Source organism: Oncorhynchus nerka, linkage group LG10, assembly GCF_034236695.1.
Source record: "Oncorhynchus nerka isolate Pitt River linkage group LG10, Oner_Uvic_2.0, whole genome shotgun sequence".
In the NCBI taxonomy this organism is placed as follows: Eukaryota; Metazoa; Chordata; class Actinopteri; order Salmoniformes; family Salmonidae; genus Oncorhynchus; species Oncorhynchus nerka.
The window spans coordinates 60,223,718-60,236,089 of NC_088405.1; the positions used below are offsets into that span (position 1 = coordinate 60,223,718).

The 12,372-nt window shown below is 39.7% G+C and overlaps 2 protein-coding genes across 2 annotated transcripts in view; one reads left to right on the plus strand and one right to left on the minus strand.

The window, feature by feature from the left end:
* The first annotated feature begins 3,437 nt into the window (after window positions 1–3,437).
* LOC115135730 (large ribosomal subunit protein eL42) lies at window positions 3,438–5,397 on the plus strand. Its single transcript, XM_029670769.2, has 5 exons — window positions 3,438–3,554; window positions 3,898–4,003; window positions 4,750–4,817; window positions 4,999–5,121; window positions 5,328–5,397. The coding sequence occupies exons 1-5, from the start codon at window positions 3,552–3,554 to the stop codon at window positions 5,346–5,348; spliced, it is 321 nt and encodes a 106-aa protein (XP_029526629.1). The 5' UTR covers window positions 3,438–3,551; the 3' UTR covers window positions 5,349–5,397.
* A 759-nt stretch (window positions 5,398–6,156) lies between these two features.
* Window positions 6,157–12,372, minus strand: part of LOC115136263 (glycine receptor subunit alpha-2-like) — a 31,841-nt gene continuing 25,625 nt past the window's right edge. The window contains 2 exon segments of the mRNA XM_065023635.1: window positions 6,157–7,268; window positions 9,440–9,550. Of these exon segments, the coding sequence (XP_064879707.1) occupies window positions 6,999–7,268; window positions 9,440–9,550 (381 nt within the window). The 3' untranslated portion in view covers window positions 6,157–6,998.

Below are 12,372 nucleotides of genomic sequence, written 5' to 3' on the forward strand. Positions count from 1 at the left end.
GTGCAATAATTGAATAACATAGATTTCTACATTTATTTTGCAACACATGCGACGCGAGCGGTGTGGTCAGCCTGTTAGAGAGAGAACTGTGAGTTCCCTTTCAGTCAACTTTCGTACAACATACTATGGGGAGTCGCTCTCTCGTGACTTCGGTTGAAGCATCTACAATCACGCCAGACAAGGCCAATGAAATCCGCACCTCGCTGGAAGCCCCGCCTTCCACATGTGATAAGCGTGAGGCTTGGATTCATTCCTTCCATTATTCCACATTTCACCTCTCAGGGCTGTAACCAGGGTTTGAGTTTTAGTGAGGTCCAGAAGGGGGCTCCCATGACATTTTCTGAAAGTTGAAGCTCATTTTATGCATTTCTATAAAATAAAAAAAAATAAAAATGCTATTTGGAGAACAGCAAAAACAAGCAAAAATGACCCCAGCCATTATCACCTTGGCTGCTGTAGGTAAATTCACCTAAGTCGCTCTACAAACACATAGCCTATTAGCTATACAATTCTAATGTTATATCCCTGAAAGGGGATATAACATGCCAAGTATTGTGTATTGTGTTCCCTACAGGTTGCAGAAAAGAGCAGAAGGACAACATTTGCTCTTTTAGTATTTCTTCAGTACACTATAAATACTACAGTAATATCTGCAAAAACTCTACAGTAAATACTACAGTATACTACAGTCTGCAAAAACAACACATAAATACTACAGTATACTACAATCTGCAAAAACATTACACTAAATACATTATACTAGAATCTGCAAAAACACTACATTAATTACTATACTTTATACTACATTGTTATATTACTACAGTATTCATACTATAGTCAACTATAAGTACTACAGTAAATACTACAGTGAATACTACAATATTTATACCACAGTATAATATAGTATTTTTTTGTTGAAGCACCTTTGGCAGCGATTATAGCCTTGGGTCTTCTTGGGAATGACGCTACAAGCTTGGCACACCTGTACTTTCTCCCATTATTTTCTGCAGATCCTCTCAAGCTCCGTTAGGTTGGATGGGGTGTTTTGCTGCACAGCTATTTTCAGGTCTCTCCTGAGCTAAGCAATCGGGGGAGACGGGCCTTGGTCAGGGAGGTGACCAAGAACCCGATGGTCACTCTGACAGAGCTCTAGAGTGCCTCTGTCGAGATGGGAGAACTTTCCAGAAAGACAATCATCTCTGCGGCACAGATGAAACCTACGGCGAAGTACGGTGGTGGCAGCATCGTGCTATGGGGATTATGTTCAGGGGAAGGGACTGGGAGACTAGTCAGGATCGAGGGAAAGACGAACGGAGCAAAGTACAGAGTGATCCTTGATGAAAACCTGTTCCAGAGAGCTCAGGACCTCAGACTGGTGCGAAGGTTCACCTTCCAACAGGACAACGACCCTAAGAACATAGCCAAGACAACTCAGGAGTGGCTTCGGGACAAGTCTCTGAATGTCCTTGAGTGGCCCAGCCAGAGCCCGGACTTGAACCCGATCGAACATCTCTGGAGAGACCTGAAAATAGCTGTGCAGCGACGCTCCCCATCCAACCTGACAGAGCTTGAAAGGATTTGCAGAGAAGAATGGGAGAAACTCCCCAAACACAGGTGTGCCAAGTATGTAGCATCATATCCAATAAGAATCAAGGCTGTAATCGCTGCCAAAGGTGCTTAAACAAAGTACTGCGTAAAGGGTCTGAATACTTATGTAAATGTGATATTTCAGCTTTTAATTTTATTAAAATTTGCGAAAATTTCTAAAAACCTGTTTTTGCTTTGTCATTATGGGGTAATGTGTGTAGATTGATGAGGGAACAAAAACAATTTAAATAATTTTAGAATAAGGCTGTAACGTAACAAAAAACGAAAAAGTCAAGGGGTCCGAATACTTTCTGAAGGCATTGTATATATTGGAATAAATAAAAAAGTATACGGACCAAAAATTGACAGCTGCGCCATACAGGTTGCAAAATAATTGGGAGATTTTCAAAGTACTGATTCCATGACACGTGGTCTATGAACTGATACACAAAACGACGCTGGATTAAAACACGTAGTTTTTAAATGTAAATTATCATACAACATTTTTGCAACTAATATAATTTGATATATATATGGGGGATACAACCATCCCATCTCTTCAGATTTTGCTGCGAAGAGAGAATCATTAGATCACTATATATGTAGCTTGTTTTCGGTCACAGGTTCAGAAATGGAAGAAACATTTGTACATTTACATGAAGCTAACTCTGCAAATAGCACTGATAGGTGATATGAAGTCATAGTAAATTGATCAATAATATAATAATAATCTTAGCAAAGGTGTTTATCTTTCATTTGCAATCTGTAAAAACTATGAGAATAGAAAGGTTCAGAACTTTTGTGAAACATCACAGCACAGTGGAAAAATATATGGCAGCTAGAATTCAAAAACTGGATGTTCTTCAGAAATAGATGGGAGGGGTTGAGGGAAGCTGAAGGCTGGGACTAAAAACAAACAAGATAACTAATGTAAAATATACTATCCATGAAATGTATGTAGTATGTATATGCTGGAAGTGGAAGCCTACGTATTGTTGTCCATTAGTTTAGGGGAGGGGTGTATTATGGGACGTTGCAAGAACATTCATGTGTCTAGTTTTCTGAGAGTTAGGGAGTGAACGTTATTTATAATAAGGGTTACATGGAGAATATCCATTGCAGTGTGTAATGCAGCCTAGTTGTATTTACACCATCGCAGCAGCTATTTTAGAAACATAACCTTGCTCTGTGCTTCTCCAAGCATGCACTTTGTAGCCTATAGCTTATAGGCTATGGATCATTTGATTGAGACCACACTAATAGCCTTTAGGCGCACTTGATATTGCACATCCAGCAGAGAATCAGAGATGAGGGGCGGCGTCAGGCACACATCGATATACAACCTAATAAGCAACTCATTCTAAAACACTGAGAAATATTGAAATTACATGACCCTCCCCTGGACTAGATTTAGTAAATACTAAACCCTCCCCTTGAAATTGAAAAAGCATGACCCTCCCCCATGTAACCATTCTGTACATGTTGATTCATCCTTTAGGAGAATATTCCATCAATGTCACATCAAACATACACAGAACAATAAATTCATAATTCAATGTTTCTAACATAATTATTTTCCACAATAGTACATTTCCACATGTAGTTATCCATGTCAATATGACATATTCTAGTCTCTCAGTAATGGTTTCAGTAAATGAAAGTCAGATTCCATTGTCACAATGTAGGCTTACAAGTCATTTCTTCATTCTTACATCTGTGGACTGGGAACAGCCATAAAAATTACTTACCTGTAAGATGGTTTAGTATGGATTTAGAAACTCTGTGCCAGTAATTTCCATTAAATGATTTTCTCTTCTGCTACGCGGACTTAATCCACTGGACGGCACTATTGTATTGCACAGATCTCTTCTGTCCAGCTCACTCACGTATTTCCGGTTTCATCTACATGCGGTCTCCTGACTTATTTTTCTTCCTTTGACCTCCTGCATCAAGAGTGTGCAGTCATGGTACGTTTTCGCTACCAATTGCTAAATTGTAACCCACAACTATTTAAAATATGTATTTAACCTAGTTTATATTGTATGCAGGAGATAATGTGTTGCAACTATTGTTCTCCCTACTGTTTCATACGAGCCAGTTGGTTGTGGCCCTAGAGCGTATTAACAGGAATTGGCTAGGTTAACGTTAGCTAAGCAAACACTTACAATGCAATGTGGTTAAGCTACTTGGCAACTAGCTAACCTTACTGAAATTGCTAGAACGCAACGGGGCACATGTTAAATCGGAGAGAAGCCTTAACTATAGCATCTTTGGTACAGTCATTTACTTATTTTTTTATAATTTATCTAGGTAAACGTACCGAAGACCCGCAGGACTTATTGCAAGAAATGTAAGAAACATCAAACTCACAAAGTTACCCAGTACAAGAAGGGGAAGGATTCTCTGTATGCACAGGGTAAGTTTGCTATAGTCTAACCACAAATAGAACAATGAGACAGATATTTCACCGGATGTATAAATGTGGGAGATGGATTTTGGCTGACATTCTGAAAATTCTCATCCATGAAACATTTACATTTACATTTAAGTCATTTAGCAGACGCTCTTATCCAGAGCGACTTATTGGTGCATTCACCTTATGACATCCAGTGGAACAGTAGTGCATCTAAATCTTTTAAGGGGGGGGGGGGGTGAGAGGGATTACTTCATCCTATCCTAGGTATTCCTTAAAGAGGTGGGGTTTCAGGTGTCTCCGGAAGGTGGTGATTGACTCCGCTGTCCTGGCGGGAGGGTCATTTGACTTGAATAGTTGTCTGTTCCCACAACTATAATCTGTTATGAACAGAGTCGACTACATTTTGTGGACTTTACCTTTTGCCAAATAAAAAAAAGTGTAATATAGAAGTGCTAAGGTAAATTGAGTTATTGCACATGCACCTCACAGGGTAGGCAGTCCCTAACGGATATATGCAGATACATGCTAGTAAGGGCCAGTAGGATCTCGCTAGCTCGTGCTTGGCTCTGCCTTCCTTGCATGATATGACTAATTTGTTCCCATTGGAAACGACAGGCTGTGGTCTATCTTGGTTTAGTTAGAATAAATCGTTGGTCTAAAGTTACTTCCCTTGTCTGCTTGAACATTCACATGTATTATGTGTGGTATCTACCTTGGCATGCATTTATCGGGTAACTGTCTTTCAGGCAAAAGGAGATATGACAGAAAGCAATCTGGCTATGGTGGCCAGACCAAGCCTATTTTCAGGAAGAAGGTATGGAAGAATCATAATGGGAAAATATTTACAAATTCACCTTGTCTTCCCCTCCTACAGATAGGACATGTTTGTTTGCAAATTGCCACTGTCTTCGGGTCAATACTCAGTCTATTAGTCAGCACACATAATTTCCATCTTTTTATGTTACTTGCTCAAACCCTTGTGATTTCTCCTGCAGGCTAAAACTACAAAGAAGATCGTGTTGAGGCTGGAGTGTGTGGAGCCCAACTGCCGGCAAAAGAGAATGGTGCCCATCAAGAGATGCAAACACTTTGAACTGGGAGGAGACAAGAAGAGAAAGGTACGCATACTGGTTCTCCCCAGTTTTGAGAGCCAGCAAACTTGGCTTCTACTCGAAACCTAATGGCAAACCAGAGCATTGCTTGGAAATAAGGCAGTAGGCAGACAGTGGTGTTAATGAGATTTGAGTTCATGGGTGGTGATTTGAATTTCTTTGCAACAATCTGAAAAACCAATTTCTTATGTCTTTTTTTCTCACTCTTTCAGGGCCAAGTCATCCAGTTTTGAGCTCCCTTTTCTTGGGTCACTTGTCAATAAAATATGTATTCTAACTGTTCCTGAACTTGTGTTGTATTTACTGTAAGTTAATAAACCTTTATGCGTTGAAACATAGGAACCAATCAGAAGGGATCTTGAGTTGTCTGGCACATGTAGTTACACATTAAAGGTGCAATATGCAGAAATTGCGCACCATTTCCTGGTTGCTCAAATTGGACAAGTTTGCCTAATTTCATTTTGATGAATCATTGTACCATAACTGAAATATGTTTTCCATAACCTAAAATATTGTATTTTCAGCTGTTTCAAGCTGGTATAGAAAAATGAGATTTAAGATCGGGAAGCATAGAAATGGCACACATAAAACTGATCTACTGCTTCTTAGACCTGTTTTCAATGAGAGTGACTGATCTATAACTCACATTTCTGTGAAATTTGGTCAGGTTGCCCAAAAAGATACATTGCAGCATTAAATGTGTCTAGTGAAGCTTGGGGATGATACCTTCGCCCGAATTGACTTTCAATGGTGTGAAGCAAATGCTACATAGTCATCTTGCTTGGGGGCAGAATGTTTAGTTGTTAAGTACCTCTGAAAGAAAACAAACTAGATAGTGCCTATGTATTATTCAGTGTTTCTAATGGAATAGTTGTGGATTTTACATTGACTCGGGAAGATGTACGCTTCATCCTGAACTTTCATTCCCCTCTTACGTATGTTTTCATTCACTGACTTCTAAATACATACTTCCTCAATGGAAGCAAGCTTAGAAACATTGAGACATCTGCATGAATTTGTAGTGGTGACAACAGCCATGGTTTTATATTTAAACAAATTATTCATTTTCACACTAGCCATTGACATTGGAAAAAAAAACATCCAAGACGAGGTGCATAAAGAAAAGAAAGACAATTAACGAAGAACATCGCCTAACTAGACAATTCAAAATGTCCAGCATTCACTTCTGTTGATTCATGTACCAATAGTACTGTCCCATTACATAGTATTCCATATTAGGTTGAAATCATTTGTAGGGATTTATTAACAATTTGCCAATACTGTAATGTGGCAGAAACGACTACAAAATACAATTCCGGGGGGGGGGGGGGGAATCCAACATTTCCATGCAGTCCTGCCTCAATATCTGGGCTTGTGTTTGCTCCATGAGTGACATTAAAAGTATCCATAGTACAAGGACTACAATATTTATGCTAATTAGTGCATTCCATTGGAATTGTAAAAAATAGAAAGTTAAAGGGGCAATATGCGTTTGGCACATTTTTGGACTTAATTTAGATATACTCATTTGATTCTTAAAGCACTAGCCTAAAACATTCTTAAGTTTATCATGGAGGGTCATTAACTGCATCCATAGCGGTCTACACATTTGAGTGGTTATATCTCTCCAGCCTAATCCCATGGTTGTTTACCAAATCAGTGGCGGGGTGGAAACTGCAGATTGCCCCCTTAAGGATGACACTTGGACTACATCAGGTTTGCTAACTTTAGTGAAAAAATTAATGGAACTGGACATGCAGTCAATTATTTTTCCATTGGCACAATGAATGGATTTGACATTGTCTGTAACAGTGTTCTGTGGAAGACTAGGTTCAACTCCGTATTGGTTTTTAGTGCTGTAATTCAGTCCTCGTGTTGGTTTGTCACAGAGTAGCTCGGATGGCTTCATTCCGCAGCACTTTGTAGGTGAGCCAATAGAAAACATTGAAGCAGAGAAAACTCAGAGGGAACACAGCCCTAGATATGGTGTCGATTCTTTTTGCCCGATCTACAAACTGCCTGCGGATGTCATACAGTGGGAACCCATGAGGTAAGGCCTGAAAGATCGGGGCGTCCATCTCTGGTGGTGCATCGCCTGCTACTCCATAACTATGGAGAAAATAGGCTTGGCTCTGCTCCACCAGCTCCTGCTCCTAAGAAAGAACAAAAGGATTTTGTGATAAATACATTTCACGAGGTTAAACAGACAACCTCAACACTAAGTGAGATCTACAGTGCCTTCAGAAAGTATTCACACCCCTTAACATTTTCCACAATTAAAGTGTGATAGAAAAAAAATATTTGTCAACACAATCCTCTGAAATTGGAAGATTTGTATTTTATTTTTAATTAATGGAAAATAAAATGTCTTAGATAAATATTCAACCTCACTGAGTCAATACATGTTAGAATAACTTGTGGCAGCGAATACAGCTGTGAGTTTCTCTAGGTAAGTCTAAGGGCTTTGCTCATTGGGATTGTACAATTTTTCAAGTTAGTTGTTGATCATTGCTAGACAGCCACTTAATTCTTGCCATAGATTTTCAAACCTAAACTTTATAAACTAGGCTAGTCAGAACCAGTCAACATTCAATGATTTTTCCTGTGCTTCTCTATTCCATTTATTTGTTTAAAAATAACTCCATAGGCCTTGCTAAAGAAAAGTATACCCGTAACATAATGCAGCCACCACCATGTTTGAAAATATGAAGAGTGTTACTCAGTGTTGTTTGATTTGCCCCATACACAATTCTTGCTATTCAGGACAAAAAGTACATTTTCAGTTTTACTTTAGTGCCTTATAGCAAACAGGATGCTTGTCCTGGAATATTTTTATACTGTACAGACTTTCTTTTCACTCTATTTATGTTAGTATTGTGGAGTAACTACAATGTTGTTGACCCATCCTCAGTTATCTCCTATCACAGCCAGTAAACTGTTAAAATCACCATTGGCCTTATGATTAAATCCCTGAAGGAAGGGCACCTGTATCTTTGTAGTGACTGGGTGTATTGATACAGCATCCAAAGTGTAATTAATAACTTCACCATGCTCAAAGGGATATTCAATGTCTGCTTGTTATGCAGGTGAGTGAGGACCCAAAAGCGGTTTAACAGAAACAGTCTTTTAGAGGCGGAGATGGTGAATCTGTTTTGAGAGGTCGGAGACTTGGGCGGCCAGGGTCTCAACGGCATGTCGAGCAGCAGACAATTCCTGCTCGTGTCTGCCTAGCATCGCTCCCTGGATCTCGACGGCTGAGTGGAGAGGATCCGAAGTCGCTGGGTCCATTCTTGGTCAGATTCTTCTGTTATGCAGGTGAGTGAGGACCCAAAAGCGGTTTAACAGAAACAGAGTCTTTTAATGTCAAAACACAGGGAAGACATAGATCCTCTTCAGATGTATCGATTGACAAAATAGACAACCCGCAGAGAGGGCGACAAATAAATCATAAAGTCCTCTGATCTTTACAGGAGAGTCCCCTTCTAGCAGCAGAGGAGAATAGCAGGGTTAGCGGCAACAGACTGCTGGTCTCTCCAGGTAGGCGCGGGTTGTAGAGGACAGAGGTACCTGATCACACGTAGCATCTGATGAAGAGGCAGATTACGACAGGACGGGACAAGGGTGAAGCAAACGAGAATCTGACAAAGACAGAAGCAGAAACAGAGAGAGAAATAGAGACCTAATCAGAGGGAAAAAGGGAACAGGTGGGAGAGGGTAAACGAGGTAGTTAAAGGAGATGAGGAACAGCTGGGGGAAGGAAAGGAAGAGAAGGTAACCTAATACGACCAGCAGGGGGAAACGAAGTGAAGAGAAAGAACAGGAACAAGACATAACATGACAATACATGACACTGCTTTTTTCTTTACCCATCTCCCAAAAGGTGCTCTTTTTGCGAACCATTGAAAAACCTCCCTGGTCTTTGTGGTTGACCCTGTGCTTGAAATGCATTGCTTGACTGCAGGACCTTACAGATAAGTGTTTTGTGGGGTACAGAGATGGGGTAGTCATTGAGCCCATGCAACTTGTGACTTAAGCACATTTGTACTCCTGAATTTATTTAAGCTAGCCGCAAGGGTTGAATACTTATTGACTCAAGACATTTCAGCTTTTCATTTATTAATTTGTAAACATTTCTTAACAATTCCACTTTGATATTATGGGGTATTGTGTGTAGATCAGTGACACAATCTCAATTTAACCTCGGGTATTGACGGGTGTCAATACTTTCTGAAGGCACTACCATTTTGTTTTTCTAAGTGAACAAACAGTGGAATACCCCATTAAACTAAACTCCAGTCAGCATGAGAAATGTAGGAGTTTTTACCCTGGCACAGACGCTGCATTGCTGAGGGCCAGGCAGGGTCCCCTGGGAGGAGTTGTTGCCTGGCAAGTTGTTACCTTTCACTTGGCTGCTCTCCCCACTTCCACTTCTCTGCTAATAAACCCAGAGCAACATGGAGGTCTAGCAGGCGTACATGAATACTGTGATTCAATCGAAACAACATGCAATGACACATTACTGATTTACATTCATTTTTCAAATGTACATTTAATAAAGTTGTAATAACATGTAACTGGTGGTATTTGTGGTCTGTAATTACAGAGGTGTAACAACAAATGCTTGTTACCATGCTTGTTACAAATCGGCAAGTTTCTACTAAATTCACCTATTTAGTGTTTAGTTTCTTCCCTGCTCCATCGGATTTGGACTATAATCTCGTGCACTGGGTGTCTGAGATTAAAGATTGGAGGCTCAATAGGCTCCAATTACCTACCCGTGTATGTGCACTCTTCAACATTTTTGCTAGCACTTGCCACAAAAAAAGTACCATCTGGGTTGACCTGGTTAAATTTACAATTACAGATCAGACATAGGTTCACCTTACCGACTAGGGTCTACCATACAAGTGTCATCCCAGATTATTTATTTACAGTTGAAGTTGGAAGTTTACTTATACTTAGGTTGGAGTCATTAAAACTAGTTTTTCAACCACTCCACAAATTTCTTGTTAACAAACTATAGTTTTGGCAAGTTCATTAGGACATCTACTTTGTGCACAACACACATTTTTCCAACAATTGTTTACAGACAGATTATTTCACTTATAATTCACTGTATCACAATTCTAGTGGGTCAGAAGTTTACATACACTAAGTTGACTGTGCCTTTAAACAGCTTGGAAAATTCAAGAAAATTATATTATGGCTTCAGAAGCTTCTGATAGGCTAATTGACATAATTTGAGTCAATTGGAGGTGTACCTGTGGATGTATTTCAAGGCCTACCTTCAAACTCAGTGCCTCTTTGCTTGACATCAGGTGAAAATCAAAAGAAATCAGCCTAGACCTCAGGAAAAAAATTGTAGACCTCCATGAGTCTGGATGATCCTTGGGAGCAATTTCCAAACACCTGAAGGTACCATATTCATCTATACAAACAATAGTATGGAAGTATAAACACCATGGGACCACGCAGCGATCATACCACTCAGGAAGGAGACGCGTTCTGTCTCCTAGAGAATAATGTACTTTGGTGCAAAAAGTACAAATCAATCCCAGAACAACAGCAAATGACCTTGTGAAGATGCTGGAGGAAACAGGTACAAAAGTATGTATTTCCACAGTAAAACGAGTCCTATATCGTCATAACCTGAAAGACCACTGCTCCAAAACCTCCATAAAAAGCCAGACTACGGTTTGCAACTGCACATGGGGACAAAGATCGTACTTCTTGGAGAAATGTCCTCTGGTCTGATGAAACAAAAATAGAATGGTTTGGCCATAATGACCATTGTTATGTTTGGAGGAAAAAGGGGGATGCTTGCAAGCCGAAGAACACCATCCCAACCGAGAAGCACAGGGGTGGCAGCATCATGTTGTGGGGGTGCTTTGCTTCAGGAGGGTCTGGTGCACTTCACAAAATAGATGGCATCATGAGGCAGGAAAATTATGTGGATATGTTGAGGCAACATCTCAAGACATCAGTCAGGAAGTTAAAGCTTGGTCGCAAATGGGTCTTCCAAATGGACAATGACCCCAAGCATACTTCCAAAGTTGTGGCAAAATGGCTTAAGGACAACAAAGTCAAGGTATTGGAGTGGCCATCACAAAGCCCTGACCTCAATCTTACAGATATTTGTGGGCAGAACTGAAAAAGCGTGTGCGAGCAAGGAGGCCTACAAACCTGACTCAGTTACACCAGTTCTGTCAGAAGGAGTGAGTTGGGAATGAGTTGGGAATTCACCCAAATCATTGTGGGAAGCTTGTGGAAGGCTACCCGATACGTTTGACCCAAGTTAAACCATTTAAAGGCAATGCTAGCAAATACTAATTGAGTGTATGTAAACTTCTGACCCATTGGGAATGTGATGAAAGAAATAAAAGCTGAAATAAATCATTCTCTCTACTATTATTCTGATATTTCACATTCTTAAAATATATTGGTGATCCTAACTGACCTAAGACAGGGAATTTTACTAGGATTAAATGTCAGGAATTGTGCAAAACTGAGTTTAAATGTATTTGGCTAATGTTAATGTAAACTTCCGACTTCAACTGTATATTTTAATACAACTTGTGTACATTACCCATTATGACAACCTGAACCTCATTGCCATCCAAGTGAGAGGATAAATCCATAAGTACAATGTAACTTCTAGGTGTGATACAGGATTTAGCTGTTTACAATAAAGTGTATTTTGAGGTGAACTTACATAGTACATTACCCATTCTGACAACCTGGTCCTCATTTTAAGGCTTCCGGAAGCACCATCCAAGTGGGAGGATAAGCACACTAGTACACCAGAATGCATGTAATATCTGTAAGTCCAATGCAATTACTAGGTGCTACACAGGATTTAGGTAGTTAAAATTTAGAGTATGTTGGGGGGTACTTGTAATTAATGTGTACTTATATTGTACGTTACCCATCCTGACCCTCATTTTAAAGCTTCTGGAAACCCCATCAACGTGAGAAAATAAACACAAGTACACTACAGAATACATGCAATATCTGCATAAGTACAATGTCATTAACAGGTGTTACACAGGATTTAGCTAGTTAAAATGAAGGGTATCTTGATGAGTACTTGTAATAATTGTGTACCTACAAAGTACGTTACTCATTCTGACAATCTAGTTGTGAGAAAATAAACACACTAATAGACCACAGACGACATATCTGTAATGATTACATGGTTGTTGATAGTTCTTACACGGGATGTAGCTATTTAAAGTGATGTGTAACTGAACCTATGAG